General features: G+C 41.0%; 1 protein-coding gene across 2 annotated transcripts in view; it reads right to left on the reverse strand.

Moving 5' to 3' along the window:
- Nucleotides 1-22,522, reverse strand: part of CD101 (CD101 molecule) — a 38,191-nt gene that overhangs the window by 10,074 nt on the left and 5,595 nt on the right. For both annotated transcript variants that reach the window (XR_824380.1, XM_010830721.1), the window contains exons 2-8: nucleotides 20,111-20,491; nucleotides 18,335-18,751; nucleotides 14,170-14,556; nucleotides 9,530-9,913; nucleotides 8,419-8,823; nucleotides 4,887-5,297; nucleotides 966-1,361 (exon numbers count right to left, since the gene is read on the reverse strand). Coding sequence is in view for 1 of the 2 variants with exons in the window: in XM_010830721.1 (XP_010829023.1) it covers nucleotides 966-1,361; nucleotides 4,887-5,297; nucleotides 8,419-8,823; nucleotides 9,530-9,913; nucleotides 14,170-14,556; nucleotides 18,335-18,751; nucleotides 20,111-20,491 (2,781 nt within the window). In the remaining variant the exon portion in view is untranslated. The remainder of the gene's footprint in view (nucleotides 1-965; nucleotides 1,362-4,886; nucleotides 5,298-8,418; nucleotides 8,824-9,529; nucleotides 9,914-14,169; nucleotides 14,557-18,334; nucleotides 18,752-20,110; nucleotides 20,492-22,522) is intronic.

The following is a 22,522-nucleotide window of genomic DNA, read 5'->3' on the forward strand; positions in this document are numbered from 1 at the left end:
ACCACACCCCTGCCTCTCCAGTGATCCTCTCTTACTGCAAGTGCAACCTATAGCTCAGCTCTCGCCTTCTCCTTAAACCCCACCAGAAAGAAGTTGCTCAAAGGATGAGCAGACTATGACATCCACCAGCTCATTGATCACCTGGGAAGATTTAGTGGTCTGGCTGGAGGAAATTTTGCTTAATGAATGCCTGTTATATGCTTGGCACTGCACTGGCTGGAAGGAACCCTTCTCCTTCACAACCTCTTATTCTGCATGCCTCCTGAAGCTGAGTGCTCAGCGGACTAGATTGACTGTCCACACAGAGAAGACCATTGTGGCCAATGGTCTTCACGTACCTGCACTTTTGCTAGAGCCTGTAAACAAGTTCTATGGGGCATACTTGCTCCTGTGATGCCTTTCGAGCTGCAATTAGGCGAGGCACACCCAGTGACTATCACGATCAAAGATCTGGTAGTTTGTTGAGCACATCAGTAAGAAGCTTGGCACTTATTCATTGAGAAAGACTTTGTTTGTTTGTTTGATTGGTTTTTGACTCAGGGAGCATTTAGATGTAGCTGATTTTGGTTGAACAAGGTTACAGACAAAGTCACCATGTCACTATTCCTCACCCCACTCTCACCACCGGTCAGTATTCTGAGATTGGAGTGTCAGCTAAGAGATAAAGCTGTCTGCTTCAAACATTATTTGGTTACTTAAAGGGATACAATATTGATGGCTTTTTTGTTTATGAGGGGAAGTGGGGGAGGAGGTCAGATGCCCTTGACATTTAAACGTCCATGCCAAAACCTCATGTAACCTTGTCTGTCTGAATGAGTTACTATTGAGAGAAATGGAGAAGTCATTTTCTTTCTGTAAATTGTGTTCAGCCGGAAAGGAAGCAAAACATAGCAGGGCAGGAAAGCATAGGAGCAGAGACAGAGATTCTCCTGACTGCGAGCCGTGGCCAATGAACCTCTGGTTACCTGAAGGCAGCACTCTGAGCACCACAGGCTGTGACTCGTCTGATGCTTGGCTGACCCACTTGCTTGGGTTGCCGTGGAGCTGCCACTCCGCCACCTTGCACCAGTATTTTCCAGCATCCTTCATCTCCACCCGCTGTAGCGCCAGGACAAAGTCAACAGCGGATGAGCGGTAAGAATGCAGGCGCCACCTGAGCCCCTCTTCACCATATTCCAGCAAGCCATCATGCTGCAGGTGCACCAACATCCTACTTCCAGAATCTTCTCTCTGCCGGTACCACATCACAGAGAACAGGGAGGCAGGGCTGATGGCACCCTCCAGGCTGCAGCAGATGGTTACCTCACTGTGCTCAGAAGCATTTTCTGTCCGGAACCCTTTGGAGATGCGTACCTTACTTCCTAGGAAACAAAATGGCAGTAAATTTGAGAGGAAGCCAGACTTCAGATTGGACACCTCCCCTGAAAAAACTACTTCTTGTTGAAGTGATGCTGTCTGAGAACCTTTAGATATCAGGTCCTTCATCTTTAACACTTTGCCTTGACTCCTGTCCTTCTTCCATATTTGCCAGAACATTCTCTGCTGTGAATCAAGCCAGCCACTTTCATTCTTCAGCCCGCCCCTTGTCCACTGGCCCTGTCACTGAAAACCACCCAGGTTTGTGGGAAGCTCTGCCCTTCTGCTTTTATCAATACTTCTCCCACGTCAGCTCTCCCTTCTGCTACTCAGAAAGGTCATTGGAAACTTCTAGTCCTCTCCTCAAGCCCTGTATTCCACCACTACCCCTTTTTCTTAGAAAATTACCCTCTTCCCATATACCTAGATATCAACCTCAGGTATGGACACAGGAAAAGAGGAGATTAGGTGAGAGACTGAACATTTTCACACATGTGTTAGAATATCACTCAAGGGACTTCCCTGGTGGTCCAGTGGTTAAGAATCCGCCTTGCGATGCAGGGGACACAGGTTCAATCTCTGGTGGGAAGACTAATATCGCACATACCACTGGGCAGCTAAGCCCAGGAGCTATAACTACTGAGGCCACAACAAAAGATCTTGTGTGCTGCAACTAAAATACAACAGCCAAATAAATATTTTTTAAAAGATAATACTATTCAAGGAGACTATTTACATTACTAGATTAGATTAACTTTTTAACAGATTTTGACATTTGCTTTTTTGAAATGTTCTCCTGTTAACCAGCAGGTGAGGACTTGGAAGGAAGTCTAGAGCAGTCACAAACAAAATAAAGAAATTATGTTGTTCAGTCACTGAGTCTTGTCCAACTCTTTGTGACCCCGTAGACTATAGCATGCCTGTCTCCTCTGTCCTCTACTGTCTCTTGGAGTTTGCTCAAATTCATGTCCACTGAGTCTGTGATACTATCTAACCATATCATCCTCTGTTGCCCCTTTCTCTTTTTGCCTTCAATCTCTCCCAGCATCAGAGTCTTTTCCAATGTGCTTGCTAAGTCACTTTAGTCATGTCTGACTCTTTTGTGACCCCATGGTCTGTAATCCACCAGGATTCTCTGTCCATGGGATTCTCCAGGCAAGAATACTAGAGTGGGTTGCCATTTCCTTCTCCAGAGGATTTTCCTGACCCAGGGATCAAACCTGAATCTCATATGTCTCCTGCATTGGCAAGTGGGTTCTTTACCACTAGCGCCACCTAGGAAGCCCCCTTTTCCAATGAGTATGTGCTAAATTTTCAGTTCTACTACAAACATATTTATTGGTCTATCTTTAAAAGATTAACTGTGTCTGCTCCTAGATTCTTTTCTAGTTACATCTTTACTCTCTCCTCTTTGTAGAGAAGTGTGTGAAATATTAGTTTACATGATACTGTGTCTGCTTCCTCACATCAAATTACTCTCTAACTTATTGCCATCAGCTTTCCAATCCCATCACTATGCTCTGGCCAAGGTTCCCTCCCGGTAAAGGTGCAATTTCCCAACTCAGGAGACCCTCCAGGATTTTCTGTTCTCTCTGCAGTCTTTGTCACCAAAACCAATTTTCTTCCGAAATCCTTTGATTTCAGAGAAAACATCCCCGCCCCCTCCTACAGCTCTGACCAATCCTCAGTATCTTTCCCTGGGGCCTCTTCCTTACCTTACTTCCTACACCAGGGTAACCAGCTAGCTACCCCCAGCCAGCCACACCCAGACCACAGTAATGTTTTATTTGACATCTTCTGTATTTTAAAAGAATTTGAATTCATTATGGACAGTCTCAAAATGGGTGATGCCACCAAAAAAAGAGCTCAGGCATTTCTTGATAGACTAAAAGATTGGACAACACTGGTTCCTCATTTCTGAACAGGAAGCACTGGCTCCAGCTAAGAAATGGTGTGCAATTTGTTTTTTTTTTCCCAAGATTTTTTTAATGTGGGCCACTTTTAAAGCCTTTATTGAATTTGTTATGATATTGCTTCTGTTATATGTTTTGATTTTTTGGCCAGGAGGCATATGGGATCTTAGTTACCTGACCAGGGGTGGAACCCACACGTCCTGCATTGGAAGGCAAAGTTTTATTCACCGAACCACCAGACAGGTCCCTTGGTGTGCACTTTTTAAAGAGGTGGGCACGCATTATCAAGATTCAGCCTGGACAATTGGAAGAAAGGGATGCCAGCCACACAGATGGAGAATTGAGTGGGCCTAAGCCTTGTGGGACTGAGCAGCAACAACAGAAAGCCTTGTGAGATGGCCCAGATGATAGACAGTATCATAATACGGGACATAAGGATGATTTGGAACAAGTGGAGTGTGAGGGTCTTTGGGGCAGCCAAGTAGAAATGTGCAACAGGCAATTGAGTGGAAAGGCCTGGAGTTCAGGAGATGGGGGCTAAGCGTAAAAAACTTAGAGCTTGTTTCACTGAAGGTGGTAGCTGGAACCCAGGCAATGTTTAGGAGGTTCTGAAGGGAGCAGAGAGTAAGAATAAAAATGGGTTCATGTGTCCCTGAGGAACACTCACATTGAGCAGGGAGAGGAAGAAGGGCCTGAAGGGCATGGAGAAGGGGAGCCAGAGCAGAAGGAAGAGACCCTCGCACTCAGCTACTATTTTGCCCCTACTGCTCCCAACTGACTGTGAGCTCCTTAAGACTCTGCCTTATTTATCTTTGGAGCCCTAATTGCCTAACACAAAGCAATGTTCATTATAATCTTATTTTTTGATGTTACATTGAAAATAGAATTTTAAGTGCCAAACTAGATTAACTTATTTGCATTGTGCTTTTGGATCTCGGCCAGTTCCCGAACCTTAGATGTGACATTCATTTAATTTTTATCAACATTGGAGGTGACCTAACTAATGCTGACAGACCTAATCAACCCTGCCCACATTTAGACCACAGCACTCTTGGACAAATGCAAATGAATGGAACTTCTATTTCATTTTTAAAGATCTCCTGAGGGGGAGGAGATGCCCTCAGTAAGCCATTCCAACAGTTAACTACTCTTATTTGCCTTATGTTGAGGCGGCCGAATGTTGAAAAGCAATCTCTCTACACATCCCTATAGAGTTGTACAGTTTCTGTTCACAGTGGGAGAAATATGCTTTGTATTACTCTTTCTCTGCCAAATTACGGTAGAGCCCCACTGGAATGACACAGCTTGTTATTATAGAGAGCTGGAGATACGATACCCTGGGTAGCTGCCTAGACCAGGCTGCCAGGCTGAGAAGCCAACCATTCAAAGGGATCTTGTTCCCATCTAAACTTCTCCAAATCTCAGACTGACTCACCGGAAATGACCCCTACCTCCTCTGATGGGCTATTCCGTCCTGCAGTCACTGTGCTGGTGGCCACTATTCCTATGACTCTAGGTCATATTTTCAGCTGCATATTATCATCCCATAGAACAGCTGCCCAAGAGAAGGGGGTCATTCTACAGAAAGATGCTAGAGAATACACTTGCAAGGTTTACCTGTGGGCCTGAGTTTCAATTCTGTGAGACCTGATGTCTGTCCTCCAAGCTTGTGCCAAGTGCTATTTGTAGACCAGAGCCATTCCTCCACAGCACAGCGATATCTGCCCTGATCACTGTCTTCCACATTCAGAATGTGTAGCTGAAACAAGTCTTGGGAAACTTTCTCAGCGTGGAATTTTTGTTTTCTCCGTGTGGTCTGAAATTCATCCCCATATTTTACTACGTGGTTTTGGTCCACTTCCAGGATCCTCAGCCAGGGTGCATCAGTGGAAATGGGAGAGAAGTACCAAGTCACGACCAACCGAAGGTTTCCAGGGGATTGGGACAGGACGCTACACTCTATGTCCGTGTTGGAATTGATGGAAATCTCTTGGACTTGACTGCTTGAATTCACCTTCAGTTTGCTCTCTAAATGAGAAGAACAGTACAATTACTTTTGTTACTTTGCTAGAAAATAGAACTTGAAGGTAGAAGGAACATTAGAGGTCAACTAAGGCCACAGCTCCTAGATCCATCAGCTGTGTGAATTCTCTCTTTAGTAGCCCCACTAACTGCTCATTCAGCCTCTGAACAACTCACTAACAAAGCACCCATTCCATCTTTGGATATGCTGCCACTTGAGAATTCTTTCCAATATCAAGTTGAATCTTACTTTTTCATAATTTCCACCCACTGGTCCTAGTTCTACCCTGCCCTGAGAGTGGAATGGGGAGGGGAGGGAGGAAGTATCAAGCCAGAAAGCCAATCTCTCCCACATGAAAATGCTTCAATATTAGATAACCAAAAAGGACCTACTGTATAGCCCAAGGAACTATATTCAACATCCTATAATAAATCATACAGGAAAAGAACATATACATATAAAACTGAATCACTTTGCTGTATACCAGAAACTAACACAACATTATTAATGAACTATATTCCAGTATAAAATAAAATTTTAAAAAAGAAAATTCTTTAATATTTAGGCACAGACATTTTCTCTTTTATAGCATTTCATAAATCAAATTGAGAGAAAGTGGCCCTTGGATGCTTTGTCTGGGTGTTTGCTATCCAGAATACTCCTTGACCCATAATTTGCCCAAGTCTAGTTGTACCTGTCTGCAGACATGGGTAAACAAGAGAAAGCTGTATGTTCACTATTAAAACTGAATGTCTCTTTGCAGTCACTCAACTCTGGGAACATTGTATGGATATGGAGTCAACTATCCTTTAACCCCAGAGCTTTTCTGCTTTGTCAGAAAGATGAATGGCAAAACCTGGCTTCTAAATCTTATTCTTATCTTCTTGCTGACATCACAGATTATACTTTTGTGGCTGCTTACTGATGCTGCCAGTAGGTCTCTTTATTCCTCCTTCAACAAACATTTATTAATGCATACTATTTTATGTGCCAGACTATTCCAGGCTCTGTGGATCCCTCCCCTCAGTTTCTGCCTAGAGGGAGAGACTAGTACTGGGACAGAGGCTGAGAGATTATAGGATTGTGTCACCCAAGCAGGACAGAAGTCTGCAAAAGAGCTCTATCAGAGCACACAGCAGGATTGTATAACCCAAATATGGGAGTGAGGCTTCCTGGAGGAGATATCTCTAAGCTAAGTCTTAAGGGTTAATAGGAATTAAGCTGATGGAGAAGAGGTAAAGGAATTCCATGCAAAAGAAGCAACTTGAACAAAGACTAAAAATGAGAGAGAGCATAGCGTATTGGAGGAACTGCAAGTGATTCAGTGCGGCTGAAGCTCAAATTCAAGATGGAAAGTGGAAAGAGATGGTGCTGGGAAGACATAAATGTACCAGATCACAAAGGACCTTGCCTGCTATGTAACGCGAGTTTGAACATGAGTTGGATGTGGAGGAGTAGTGGATGACTCAGGTTTCTTGCTTGGATCACTGATGGATGGTGGGGACATAGAGAACGATGTCAGAGGAGTAGCTTTGGCAGGATGATAATGGTGTATTTATGTTCTGACATATTGAGTGTAGACACGTCTTGAAGGCAATTGCATGAGTCTGGAGATCAGAAGAGAAGTCATTCAAGATAGTGAACTTGGGAGTTGTCAATACATAGCATAAATCCCTGGGTAGGAATAAACCTACTTTGGGAGACTGTATAGAATGAGAAGAGAGAAAGTTGAGAATGAAGCCCAAAGGGCTGAGTCAGTGCGAGAAGAGGACTCTGCAAAAGAGAATGAGAAGGCGCCATGAGAGGGCTAGGAAGGAAACCAAGAAAATCTTGTGTCACAAGGCCATGGAAAAAGAAGTTTTAAGAAGAAAGGATTGAACCAACAATTTGAAATACATCAGAAAAGACAAGTAAATTAAGGCATGAGTTAATCAACAAGGAGATGACTACTATAACCAAAACTATTGCTCAGTAGCTGAGAGAATGATGGTTAACATGTTTGAGCATCTGCTTGGTTTGTCAGGCACTGCACTAGAAACATGTCACCATCTTTAAATTGCACATCAGCAATTTACCCATGGAGTCAGTAGGCTTGGACAGATTAAGTTCTCATTAGATCTAAGTGATGTCAAAGGCTCTTGAACACTCCACCTTAAGAGGATGGAAATCAGGAAAGAAGATACTGGCACAGCAGAATTTGTAAATTGTGTCTTACTTTTCATCTCTATGCTCTATTACCAATTGACAAGGTAAATTATGTTGACTATAATCACAAATTCTCTAATTCTTATACATTAACATATCAAAATGAATAGCTAAGTGTATTGAATGGAATTTGCATTATCCATACCACTAGGAGAGACATTCTAAACATTTAATGACTGGCCAGGCACAGGCAGGGACCAATCTGAAAGAATGCCCCAGCACTGGAGCCGATCCTGGAGGCCCCCTGCTGTGCCATGCGGTGTCCAGTTGCTGAGTGGTGGGGACTTACAGGAAAGGAGGAAAGGGCAACAGTTATTATTAGTGTGGAAGTATTCCAATGTTTTAAAAACCAGTGTGGCCATTTCGTGCATATCAGTTCAATGTTAACCTAGATCACTTTGCATGTGTGTGTCTGTATGTGTGTGTGGGTGGGGGGTATGTTTTTGTTTCTGGTTAATTTTCTTTTAATTGAAATATAGTTGATTTACAATGTTTCAGGAGTACAGCAAAGTGATTTCTATGTTCTTTTTCAGATTCTTTTCCATTATAGGTTACTCTAAGCTATCGAATATAGTTCCCTGGGCTATACAGCAGGTCCTTGTTGCTTATCCACTTTACATATACTAGTGAGCATCTGTTAATGTTGTTGTCGTTCATTCACTAAGTCGTGTCCGACTCTTTGTGACCCCATCGACCGCTTCCCTGTCCCTCACCATCTCCCAGAGTTTGTCATGTCCATTAAATCTGTTAATACCAAATTCCTAATCTATCCCTACCCCGCTTCCTGGATATCACTTATATATTGTACTTACTTATAGTACAAACATGGGGAGAAAGTATTTTATGCTTTAATTCCACAACTTTCCCTAAATGGGAAGAATGTTTTTTAAAAAAGCGGAATTAATTTCAAGTAGTGTTAACCTGGTAAAGTGACAGTGATCCTTAGTGGGTGAGAGGAGGCAGAAGCCCTCACAGGACTGTTTGTGTGCAGAGAATTTCTGTCATACACTTCTACTTTACACTGATAAACTCCTGCTTCTTCCTCAGTGGCATCGTGGATTAGGAGCCGAGAATGAAATGAAGACTGTGAAATCTTCGTCTTCCTCTGGAACTGCGGTAGGCCCCTCCCCCATTCAATAGTGCCATTGTGGGTGATTTGAAGAAGCAGATCAAAGGCTCGAGATCTGGGGGGCTGGAACAGCCATGTCACGGTGAGTGGAACCTTGAGGTCAGAGTAGCCAACCCTCACTATGCAGGACAGGTCAAAGGTGTTGGTTAATTTCACTTGTGGTAGACGGCTCATCAGACTAACTTGTAAACTTGACTCTGTGGGCAGAAACACAAAACACGATTCCTAACATGTTTATCAAATCAAGGTACAGTGCTTCTAAGTTTTCCTAGTCATTACCTCTTCACACTGAACCATGTGTTCATACACTGGAAGTATCAAATATTTGGGGCTAGAAATTGATTCACAGTACAGGCCGTCCTGAATTCTGACCTCAGTTTTCTAAAGTTGACCCTCTTGCAAGAGTGTTCTCAGCAGAGACAACAAACAGGCAGTGTTTCCCCAGTCCACTGCTTAGACAGCTGCTACTGAGGGGGTGGGGCGCGCCCCAGCCCTGCTGGCCAGCCTCCTTCCCTTACCCTACTGCTGGGCGCGCTATCCCTGTTCTACACTTGCAAGGGAGATTCCGCAATCCCAGGCTGCAGCTGTCAGAAGCCTGAAGGTATGAGGGTCCGCTTCGCTTGGCATATCTCTTTCCTAAGTCTACTCCAAATGATACGATTTTGTTCTTAGCCTTGAATAACAACAATAAGTTGCACCCTAAAGACCATCTTTATAAAAATGAGTAAACTTTAGAGACCAGTTGGCAGACATGGTAACCAGAGACTCTGCTCTGTATTCTGGGGTATACGTACTGTAACTAGAGGATTCAGGATGACATGCAATCAAATTCCACGGCATCCCACTACAGAAGGAAGATACTGATGATATGCAAGTTCAGCAAAGGCTTTCCCTGACACTTACCAAGGGGCTTTACAGTGATCGACAACTTCTGAGTCCAGCTCTGGTTTCTGGCCTGGCTCCCGGTCCTCTCAGACACTCTGCACTCGTACATGCCACTGTCTGTGAGGGTGGTGGAGGCAATCTCAAGTTGGAAGGTGGCCCAGTCCATTTTCTCCAGTCTTGCATTTCTGAGGTTATCGAGTTCTGCATAGGAAGCACCCAGCTTCACGGTGCCATCCTGCTCCATGCCAGCCACAAACACCAGCTGTGTCTGGTTTTGTGGGACATGCCACCAGGCCACAGTCAGGAGATTCTCAGCTCCATCTGCCTTGCAGAGAAGGGTTAATGCCTCTCCTTCCCACACTGCTTGCTGCCGGTTCTTGGTAGACACGACCACATTTCTTGCTGTGGATTACAGGTTTTAGAAGAAAAAGATATTTCGAGTAAATGAAAAGTTTTCTAAAAAACAGTGAACTCTCATTAAGACTTGACTACTTTGTGACAAATCCAATCAAATTGTTCACTCTTGCACCATCCCCCAGAATAAAAGATTTAATCAACACTTAAATCGTAGAAATGGCAGAAAGAACACCAGAAGAACTAATTTACATGTAAACAATTTACAGTTTGCCCTAAGTTTTAGTGATTTGTTCCTTAGGCACATCTAGTTGGGAAAACACATGGTATTATTTTGTTAAATTAATTAGAGTTGGTGTATGAGACTGAAAGTAATGAAGCTGTGTTTATTTCAATGTTTAGTTTTCTAGAATTCAGACTTTCACAGTTCAAAATGACCTTCCTCTCCTTACTTATCTTTCCCTAATTAGTATGTATCTGAACAGTGAAGAAGTACTGTTAATTATATTTCTGTTCAAAATACTGCCATTAAAAAGCAATTACTTGAAGAGGGCGTGGAGAAAAGAGAATCCTCTTACACTGGTGGTAGGAATATAAATTGATACAGACCCTATGGAGAACAGTATGGAGGTTCCTTAAAAACTGAAAATAGAACTACTGTATGACTCAGAAATCCCACTCCTGGGCACATACCAGAGAAAACCATAATTACAAAAGATACATGCACCCCAATGCTCATTGCAGCACCATTTACAACAGGCAAGACATGGAAGCAACCTAAATGTCCATTAACAGAGAAATGGGTGAAGCACATGTGGCACATATATACAACGTAATATCACTCAGCCATAAACAGGAATGAAATTGTGCCACGTGCCGAGACTTGGGTGGACCCAGAGCTGTCATACAGAATGAAGAAAGTCAGAAGTTGAAAAACAAATACTGTGTATTAATGCATATACGTGGAGTCTAGAAAAATAGTACAGATGAATCTATTTGCAAAGCAGAAACAAACACACATATGTAGAGAACAAGCATATGGACACCAAGAGGGGATACAAGGGGTGGGATGAATTGGGAGACTGGGATTGACATATATACTCTGCTATGTATAAAACAGATAACTAACAAGGACCTCTGTTGGGGCACAGAGAACTCTACTCAATGCTCCGTGGTGACAAAAGGGGATATGTGTATATGTATAGCTGGTTAGCTTTTCTGATTATTAGCTTTTCTGCTAATATGCTAATATGTATATATATGTATATGTATAGCTGATTAGCTTTTCTGTTAATTAGCAGAAATTAGCACAAAATTGTAAAGCAACTAAACTCCAATAAAAAAAATTTTTTAATTAAAAATGTCTTATTTTAAAAAATTATTTGGGGGAAAATGTATGTATATATAAATATATATACTATAAATACAGATATACTTCCCCCTTAAGTATTTTTAAAATATATATATATACACACACCTATACACACACACATATATATACATTTCTTTTTTTCAAATCATATATTCACTCATATATATTGTTGGTTGAAGGGACATCCTTCCTATACCTGAACTATAGTGTAAAACAGTAAATGTAAGTCCGGCTCCCAGATGGAAAATTCAAGATGATCAGAAATGTGGACTTCCTTTCAACAGATACTTCCTGTGCGAGGCCTTGTCCTGGGTGCTTTGCGGGCAATGCAAAGATCCCTCAAGCTCATGCATCCTAGGCAGCCCAGCCTCATGCTTAAGGCCAAGGTCCCTGGAGTTATTACAGAATTACCCTGGACAACAAAGTGAACCTCTCTGAGCCTCAATTTCCTTTCCTGTAAAGGAAAGGGGGTAATAATAGCACCTCACTTTTGCACTGTGAGAAGACTAAGTGAATGGCACGTGCAAAGGGCTTACCCTGGCTGGCAAGGAAAAGTTCCCAGCAAAAGAGAGCTACTAGCATTAGTGTGTAATGATAGTCCCTTCGTGAGAGCAGAGGTGTTCAAAGTCAGAAAAGGAAAATTAAAAGATTTTTAAAAATTTTATATTTTCTAGACTCGTGGGATCTTAGTTCCCTGACCAGGGATTGAAACTGGGCCCTCAGCAGTGAGAGCATGGAGTCCTAATCATTGAACCACCAGGGAATTTCCAGGAAAACAAAACAGAACTGGCATTTGAAATCTTAATAGGATCTAAATGAATTTGCAAACTGATCTTCTCTGCTGAAGAAGAGTTCTGTCTTTAACAGCTTTATGGATGAACATATGTTACCAAGACAGAAAGAAGGCTAATGTCCACAAATAGATTAATATATATCTACCTATTATATATATATGTATATAACATAACATATATTTATATAAAACTTGCTTCCAAATTTGGGGTATTAGAGGCATTATTACACTTTTTTTTTTTTGAAGTTAAAAATAGACTCATAACTAAAGTTTCAAAATTATAGGGGAAATTGTTAGTCATAATCTTACTATTCAAATATAACCATTATGATAGGTTTCGAGCAGTTTCAGTTTTTTAAAAAAAACTGTGGTTTCCTTACTTTATTGTGGTCATTGCTGTCTCTGAGTCAGAAGTGACACACTCACCAGGCATGCGTGAGGCGCGCCTGCATAGTGGTAGGGAAGTACCCTCTTCTGTTTAAAACATTCACGGGATGATGAAACTGCTCATACTCAAGTAATGGTTTGAGTTTCAAAACCAAGTGCTCAATAGGGTCTTTAATAAATCTGCTACTAACTTTTTCTGTTTCTCCATAAAAAGAAACAGGTTGGACTCCAGCCTGCACAGAGTATTATTTTCGGCTTGGGCAGACCACCTACTTGATAGGCGTGTGATCTGTGTGCCCCAAAGCATACCTTTTGGTCCCTCTGGCACAGATTCCTATGTCCTGAGTTTATGAAAGGTTTACAGTTCTGCTCCAGTGGAGATGGATACACAAGGTTGAGATTTAGCTCTGTGTAAATATGTAAACACGCCTACATAGTTTTTTCTGAATCCTAACAAGAAAGACCAAATGTTTAGTGTAAAAACTAACACCAACACACTTCCTGGCTCGCCAATCTAGGCCAAAGCTGTGCATCTCCACTCCAAGCAAATGGGGTGATGGAGAAGAGCATGGAAGTGTTTGTGTCTATGGAGATGCCTCCAATAAGCGAGTACAACAAGGACATCTTCATTTTGGGTTTGTTATTTATTTTTTTGGTTTTTGCTTTGGGGCAATTCATCTTCCTAGACTTTGAATTTAATACTCAGCCCAGAAAATCATAGTATTGCTTGTGGATTTATCAGTTTTCTCTCCACACAAAAAGAACTGATTATTCAAACATGCTTAAGGTCACGCAGCCTTCAGAAACTTAACAGGAGCTGGATGGCCTTCCAGATAATCAGACCCAGCCTATCTGGGTCAGATAGGCATCTCACCACATCACAGCAACATGCAGGCAATAGAGTCTGCCCACTCTTGCTTCTTCTTTTCTTACTCTGTGTCATGGGTGGATGCAGAATTAAGACTAAGTATTGTTCCCTGTATCAGGTTAAGAACACAGAGAACTGATGAAAGACACCTGAAAGATGTTGAAAAAGTAGAGGGGGTAATGTGGGTGTTTATTTCTCAGGAAAGAGGCAAGTATAAGCTCTTTTCCCTTAATCAACTCAAAATACACACACACACAAGGAGACAGGGGCTTCATGAATGCAGGTATTCTCGGCTGAAAGAAAACCCAACACACCAATCAGAAATAATAGCAAATAGAATCAAGAATCTAAGATGGCAAGAAGGGACTTAAAGACAGTGAAATTAGATTATCTTACAACTGAGGAAGCTGAGAATTAGTGAAGTGAAGTACATGGAGTGTTCATGGTCACAGCCTGTTTATTGGCTCAGGAGTAGGACTCAGGTCTTCAGCTATATGGGTGCGTGCTCAATCACTTTAGTTGTGTCCAACTCTTTGTGACCCCATGGACTGTAGCCCACCAGGCTCCTCTGTCCATGGGATTTTCAGAGAAGAATACTAGAGTGGCTTGCCATTTCCTCCTATAGGGGATCTTCCCAACCCAGGGATCAAACCTGAGTCTCCTGGGTTTCCTGCACTGCAGACGGATTCTTTACCCACTAAACCACCTGGGAAGCTCCCAGGTTTTCAGCTAGTTTGGGTGCTTCCCTTTATTCCACTCCACCTCAGAGTGACCTGATTGATACCTGACTTCAGGAGACCTCCCGTGTCCATGAAGGTATCCAGTACTCAAAAAGGAGGACATCAAAATGCAGCCCAACCGTGTCTGGCCCTGAATTCACATACCTGCTTGTTTCCAAAGGCGCACAAAGCTGTCTGGTGATTGTTTTTTCTGAAGCACCTGCCAGGAGCCCATCTGAGCTCTTGTCACCTCTGCCACTACACATCGGTATGCACCTTCATTCTCTGGGCCCACAGAGAAGATCTTGAGAGAGAAAGACTTGGGGCTTAACTTTGAAACCTGGAGCTGTCCTTGACTTGCTCTTTCTTGGTAATCTTTCTTCAGATCCAGAACTCCGCCAGCATCAATGTGGGCCATTTCAACATCATTGAAGAACCAAGTGGCCTGAAGGTGTGGGTCCTGGCCACCGCCCATGACCAGGCAAACCAGTTCTAAGGATTTTCCTTCATGTACTGTGCTCTCAGCTCTAATGTTGACTTGAAAATCTCTCACTAGGAAACAAAAGCAAGGCAGATATTTAGAGAGGTCACTGCACCTATCCCTTTAATACCAGAGAGCGATGCTATCTCCTATCAGGATAGTACAGGGATTGAATTTAATGTGGGGGATCAGAGATGCCAAAGAAATGCCTAGAATCAAAATGCCCTTGACTATTTTTTAAATTATCTAGAAAGAACAACACATGTGATTTTCTAAATGCAATACTATTAAGCAAGATGAATGCATGGATGTGTAAAGTACATAGTAATGTATCTTTTAAAACAAAATATTTTATACTATGTTGAACTGATGTAAATTGTGATTTCTTGCTCTCATTTTTGGCTGAGAATATCCAGTGGAATTTTCCTAAGTTAAAAGCATATGTGATATATGGCAAATCCACAGCTAACATCGCACTTAATAGTGGAAAACGGAAAGCTTTTCATCTAATATCAAGAATAAGACAAGGATGATCACTCTCGCCACTTCTATTCAACATGGTATTGGAAGTCGTAGCCAGAGCAATTAGACAGAAAAAGAAATTAAAAGCATCTACATTGGAAAAAAAGAAGAAAGACTCACTGTTGGCAGATGACATGTTCTTACATATAGGAACCAAAAGAAAAAAAGAAAAAAACCCCACCAAACTCCACCAAAAAGCTGTTAAACTAATAAAGAATTTAAGTAAAGCTTCAGCGTACAAAATCAACACATGAAAAAAATCAGTTGCATCTCTATACATTAACAGTAAACTATCAAAAAAATTTCAGAAAATAATCCCATTTACAATAGTATCAAAAAGAAGAAAATACTTAAAGATAAATTTAACCAAGGAGGTGAAAGAGATGTACAATGAAAACTGTAGAACACTGGTGAAAGAAACTGAAGATGAAAGAAATAAATGAAAAGATATCCCATGTTCATGGGTTAGAAAAATTAATATTATTAAAATGCTCATATCACCCAAAGTAATCTACAGATTCATTGCAATCCCTGTCAAAATTCTAATAGCATTTTGAAATAGATAAAAACAATTCTGAAATTCATATAGAACCACAAAAGACCTTGACTGGCCAAAGAATTTTGAGCAAGAGCTGTAGGCTTCACATTACCTGTTTTCAAAATGCATTACAAAGCTACAGTAATCAAAACTATGATACTGGCATAAAGACATATAAACCAATGAAACAGGATAGAGAACCCAGAAATAAATTCATGAATCTTTGTCAATTAATCTTCAATAAGGGTGCCAAGAACACACAACAGGGAAAAGATAGTCTCTTCAATAAATGGTGTTGAACCAACTGGATATCCATATGCAGAAGAATAAAGCTGGACCCCTATCTCACAGCATATTAAAAAAAATAAACTCAAAATGAATGGAAGATTTAAACCCAAGACCTGAAATTGAAAAACTACTAGAAGAAAATAAAAAGGGGGGACTTCCTTGGTGGTCCAGTGGTTCAGGCTCTGTGCTTCTACTGCAGGGGGCATGGGTTCGACCCCTGGTCAGGGAGCTAAGATCCCACATGTCATGCAACATGGCCAAAGGAAAAAAGAAAAGAAAATAGAAGGAAAACCTTCCTGACATTAGTTTGGGCCATGATTTTCTGGATATGACCCCACAAGCACAGGCAACAAAAGCAAAAATAGACAAGTAGAATTGCATCAAACCAAAAAGATTCTGTACACAAAAGAAACAATCAGCAGAGTGAGGAGACAATCTATAAAATGGGAGAAATTATTTGCAAACCATGTATTCAAAAAGAGGTTCCTATTCAAAATGTATAAGAAACTCATACACATTAATAGCAAAAAATTCCAAATAAGTTGACATAAAAATGAAAAAGGATCTGACTAGATATTCTCAAAAGAAGACATATAAATGGCTAAAAATATGGAAAGGAAGATGCTTATCACTAATCACCAGGGAAATGCAAATTGAAGCCACAAGATATCACGTCACATCTGCTAGAATGGCTGTCATCAAGAGACAAAAGATAGCAAGTGTTGGTGAGGATGGAGAAGAAAAAAGAACCTTTGTATACTGTTAGTAGGAATGTAAATTGGTATGATCATTATTGAAAACAGTGTGGAGGTTCCTCAAAAACTAAAAGTAGAACTACCACATAACCCAGCAATCCCCACGTCAGGGTACATATCCAAAGGAAACGACACGGTGTCTCAAAGAGATACTGCACTATGTTCATTACTCATAATATCCAAGATATGGAAACAACGCAAGTGACTGCCAAAGGATACATGGACGAAGAAAATGTACATATACACAATGGACTATTATTAAGCCATGAGAAAAAAGGAAATCTTACTGTTTTCAAAAACATGGATCAACCTGGAGGACATTTTGCTATGTGAAATAAGCCAGACACAGAAAGACTGTGGAAACGAAAAATGTTGACCACATGGAAGCGGAGAGTAGACCGGTGGTTGCCAGGGCTTGTGGGAGTGGGGTAAATGGGGAGATGTTGGTCAAAGAGTACACAGTTTCATTTATGCAGGATGAATAAGTTCTGGAGATCTAATGATTACAGTCAGTAATACTGTGTGGTGTTACCTGAAATTTGCTAAGAAAGTAGATCTTAAGTGTTACACATACACGACACACCATGTGAGGTGATGGATATGCTAACGAACTTGATCATAGTCATTTCACAATGCAAACAGATATCAAAACACAGTACTGTACACCTTAAACATATCCAATTTTTTATTGATTTAAATAAATACATTTTAAAAATAAAGACTTTTACATTAAAAAATTTTTTTCAAAGAAAGGGGAAAAAAAAAGCATATATGATGTGTCTCCGCAGGACTCCCCATGTATAATTTGGACATGTAACGTCATCAGGACAGTTTTTAATGGAACAGAATAATACTCCTCTTTAAGAAAAAAGAAGAAAGAAAACTTCAGTCAACCACCACTGGATCATTGCTGTTAGCATGAATGTTTATGGTTTTAGATCTCCTCCTAGTGGACTGAAGCTCATGTGGAGAGACCAGGAATTACAATGGAGGCTTCCTGCTTGCTCTGGTGAAAATGCCAATGGATCACGAAGAGTGACATTATTGCAAGGTAAAGGAGTCAGGCGAAGGGAGCACTGACAAGGCTTCACATTGGAAACTGGAGCTATTCTGAGGCACAAGTAACCGTGGAGAGAGGGCCTTGGACAGACACACCTGTCTTCAAACACCAGCTCCACTTCTCACCAGCTGAGCAAGCTTAGGCAGACCATTAGCTGGGGCTCTGGGTTGTGTTTTGAAAACCGGAATTTGACAACTTGCTCTGAGGCTGGTTGTTAGGACTACGTTAGATAATGCAGCTGAAGTGCTTACACAGAGCCTGGCAAAAATGGCAACAGAACTATTTCCCTGTATGGTCTGTGGAATCTACCTAAGAGTCAACAGATTTTATCCCATATAAAACCTCCCGTGGACATAGCCTGTGGACAGAGCCCCAAATGAATATCTTTCTTATTTATGCTCCAAAAATGACAAAAGCAAAATTTACCCAAACTTTCTAAATGATCTTGTTTTATATTCAACCAAAGATTTTAAAATAAAAATCGGGAGTTCCCTAGTGGTTCTGTGGTTAGGACTCAGCACTTTCACTGCCCTGGCCTGGGTTCAATCCCTGGTCAGGGAACTAAGATCCCACACACATGCCTCAAGGTACAGCCAAAAAAAGGGGAAAAAACCCAAACAAACAGAAAGATATGCCCCAAATACCCACCACTAGCATATTAATGAATTTCCTGAGAAGATAATTACCTGTCGGCTGGACCCTGAGAGTTGTTCGACCTGTTTGCTTTTTCGTGATGGAAGTCCAGGTTTCATCAGGATCCTGAATCCATTCAGATGCCTCACAGAACAGCTGACCTTGATCTGAAGGCTGGAGCCTCCCCATAGACAGCCTGAAGGTAGTGACCCCAAGCTTGTCCAGTCGCACGTCACCAGCTGCAAACCTCTCTGTAAACAAGGGCCCAGGGAGCAACGTAAAATCTTTGGAGAGGGAAATAATCTTGCTGGCTTGGCTTCCTTCTCCATCCTTCATCAGGTACCAGGTGATAGAGAGGTGGGTATGTTGAGCTGTGGCTTTGGACACCTCACAGGTAAGTTCCAACTGCTCACCTTCCTCCTTATTTAGAGTCTGGGGAGCCATGGCCACCGAGAGGGTATCTGGAATAACTGGACACAGAGGAATGATGGTAATTGACTTAGATCAATTAGAGGCTTAGTTAGACTAGCCTCTCTAGATGAAGGTGGTGGCCTGACCCTCCATCTGTAAAGTACATTCTTTGAGTTGCTTCCCATCAGCCGTATGCTTTACCTATTACCAACAGGAACATTGGCATCTAGTACATACAGTCTACGGAACCTGGCAAAGCTCTTGGTTCACTGTTATGTTTTTAGCACAGTCTGTAACCCATTTAGCTACTCAGACACAGAGGTTTTAAATGGGAAAAGCACAAGGAGCTAGAAGACCTATATTCTGATCCTATGTTTGTCCCTATTTGACTCCAGGAACTGGAACAAGTCACTTCACTTGTTTGGGCCTTCACCTGCTCCTTTATAAAATAAAGTTCTGAAATAATCTGTTATAATTTATCTTTCAGAGCCAAAATGCAACCCTTACCAAAGTTTTCATAACCATCCTATACCCTAACATTCTCTTCCTCCTCAAAGGAGATCACACAGCCTAAGTTTATATGAAAGCAACATTTAGATTCAACAATGAATGTTTATTGAGCCTCTACTCAGTGCTAACCAGTGTGCTAGGGAGTGAAGTAAATGTTCTCTTACAGTGCTTGGGGTAAGATCAGAGATGGTCATATAAGAAGCCAATTACCACATAAACTGGGTGAGTGCTAATAACAGTGGTGTGAATAGAACATCAACAAGGAACAAAGATGGGAATACTGCCCACAACAGTCAGAACAGGTTTCACCGGAGAGGAAATGTTTAAACTGGGTTTGAAAGTATATGTAGGAGTTTGCTAGGCTGAAAAGGAAGTGATAAGATATTCTAGGCAAAGGGACAAAACAGTAATTTCAAATATGATCCTTGCCACATAGGAAAATACACTAGAGAATGGTAGTTTGAGAATAACTATTTCCACATTAATGACTTACTTCGTATGATATTCAGTACAGTTCCGTCACTCAGTCATGTTATATATAAATGTATTATATCAATACCAGCTCTTCTATCAAGTTAATATTCTGCTTCCAAGAAGAGACATGAGAACTCTCAAAGCTTTGTCTGATGCTGTGTTATTATCAACCTATGGATAGCTGTGGGCAAGGCCTAGGAATACCACATCATATCTAACTCTTCATGACAAAGTTGATTGGGAAAATGAATTGAGAGTTTTAGAGAACATGAGATATCTATCTGTGACAAACTCCAAAATATCCAGAGGGGTTCATGGGCTCTTTTGCTAAAACGAACAGAACAATATAAAGCCATGTCACAGTGCAAGGCATTGTTATGATGGAGACTCTGGTTTGTCAGGGGCTGGCTAGCAAAGAAGCACACACAGCTTACCAGTAAGATTAGTCTTCGCACTGTAAGTCCCATAGTATTTTTCATCAGTGTTGGGTGTAAAACACTCATACTCGCCAGTATCCTTCATCTGGAGCTTGGAAATGTGCAAAAAGACTGAGTTACCCTGGACCCTCTCCACGTAGATTTCCCTACTTTTTACCCGGTTTGCATACACCACATAAGAGAAGGTGTCATCCATGGTGCTAATGATCTGGATTTCTTGTGTCGGGGCTGTCGGCAGGTAAACAGACCATTGGAAATGCTGCTCAGAAGGTCCTTGGTGGCCAGTTACATTGCAGCCAATGCTGACGGGGTAACCTTCAGCTCTGAACAGCGGTCCTTTCTGAACTGTTACTTCTCGCTGGCCAATGCTGAGCTTAGCTTGCAAGTAGGAGAAAGAAAAGGGAATAAAAATAGATTAGTGCTCCAGTTCCCAATGTGCCACATTATGTAGCTCCCTGTATTACAGTTCTAGAAAATGAGATCGCAGGTTATTAGCTATAATCAACTCAAATGTTCAATACCTTCTTCAGGCTGAGGAGCAGTGGAATGGCTTGATGAGTTAATTGTCCTTTTATAATTCTAACTTCTAGAGTAATCTCTAGTCTCTTAAAAAAGAATAGCTTCATCAGTGTAACATGACCACTTCTATAAAATACACCTACTTACCTAAGTGCACCTGAAGTAAATATGATGTATGATAATTCACCTTTTATATTATTTTATGGAAAAATTCTCAGTATACTTCCTCAAGCCTCCAATTCTTAGGTACCTGTCATCGAGCTGTCCTGACAGAAATGATTGCTGGAGAGACCGAGTCCATGGCACTCCCCTGGTGCTATGCCTTTTCCTGCTGGTTGGTTGGAACTATTTGTAGCTCCCGGCCAGGTCTGGTGCAAGATTAGCTAAACTTAGCATCTGAAGAAGCAGCAGTACTTCCTTTCTATACCATAGAGGGTTTTTCATTTTGTAATTTTTTAAAGAGCCACTACAGTTTTATTGAAAAGCTTCATAAAAGATGACTGTCAAGTCCAACAGGATCCGGGATCAGACTTAGTTTAGTTGCTCTCTTATTTAAAGCTTTCTGTTGGGATCACAGTGGAATGCTTCATGTTAGGACAAAGCTCAAGTATTAGATCTAAAGGAGAAAATATTATTTAGTGATAATATTTCTTTTGACATACACATTTTCAAAATCAAGACTTTTTAAGAAATTAAAGTGTATGTGTTTATTTCTTATGTTAATATTAAAGGCTGGTTTATTCTGTGTTATAGAAAGAACAATGAACAAGTGATAGAGATGCCACAAAGGTGAGCTAGGTCTTTCCCCGGGGCCTAGGGCCGAGGGGAAAGACATCAGAAGAGTCCAGCAGGGAGCAATTACTGGTATTACGGAATTACAGAGTAGAGTTCATAAGCAGGAATGGAAGAAGCAGAGCATCTGCTGAATTTTGTGAATCCACAAGGACAAAGAGTAAGGGAGACCAGATTGGAAAAAAAAGTGGGAGAAAGGAAAAATGACATTACAGAGACCACGGTAAGGTTAAATATAGAAATTTTAGAATGAAAACAGTTCTGATAGGAGGGGACCTGCAAAAACAGGGAGAAAGTGTAACTGGTCACGATGCAGTCAACTAAAAATTGCATATGGATACAATCAATGCAGAACTGAAAACAAACATCCAATCAATCAACCAACTGTATACATTTCCAGTAATCATTTAAAATATACTAATTTATTCATAAATCCCAGTTAAATATGATACATATACATTAGGCTTTTTTTTGTAATAAGCACTTAGGAATAGAAGTTAGAAAATATGAGAAAAAATTTTGTTACTTTAATTTTTTTCAAAACAGGACTTTTTATTGAAGTATAGTTGATTTACAATGTTGTGTTAGTTTTAGGTGTACAGCAAAGTGATTCAGTTATACATACTTATATATCTATTCTTTTTCAAATTCTTTTCCATTATATGTTATTACAGGATATTGAGTATAGTTCCCTATGCCTTACAGTAGTCAAATTTTTAAATATTATTTACCAAAAAATTATTCTACAGAGGCAATGTGAAACATTGTCAGCAATGCTAGCCAGTCTTAGGCATACATCTTAAAGATATGTGAGCACTGCACCAGCCTACACATGGGAAAGCATCCACAGCAGCACAGTTCATTGCAGCCCCAAACTGGAGACAGCCTATAGGTCCATCAGCAGTAGAACAGGCAGGCCGTGGTACAGTCATAAAACGGAATCTTATACAGAAATGAAAGTAAGTGAATTGCAGCTGGCTGCAGAAACATGGATCCCTGTGTTTAAGGAAAGATGCTGAACACTTAGAATCTTTTTGACTATATACAAAATGAATATAAAATTTAAAGAAAGGCAAAAAAAACCCCACAACTGTAATT

Source organism: Bison bison, unplaced genomic scaffold (assembly GCF_000754665.1).
Source record: "Bison bison bison isolate TAMUID 2011002044 unplaced genomic scaffold, Bison_UMD1.0 scf7180017864519, whole genome shotgun sequence".
Classification (NCBI taxonomy): Eukaryota; Metazoa; Chordata; class Mammalia; order Artiodactyla; family Bovidae; genus Bison; species Bison bison.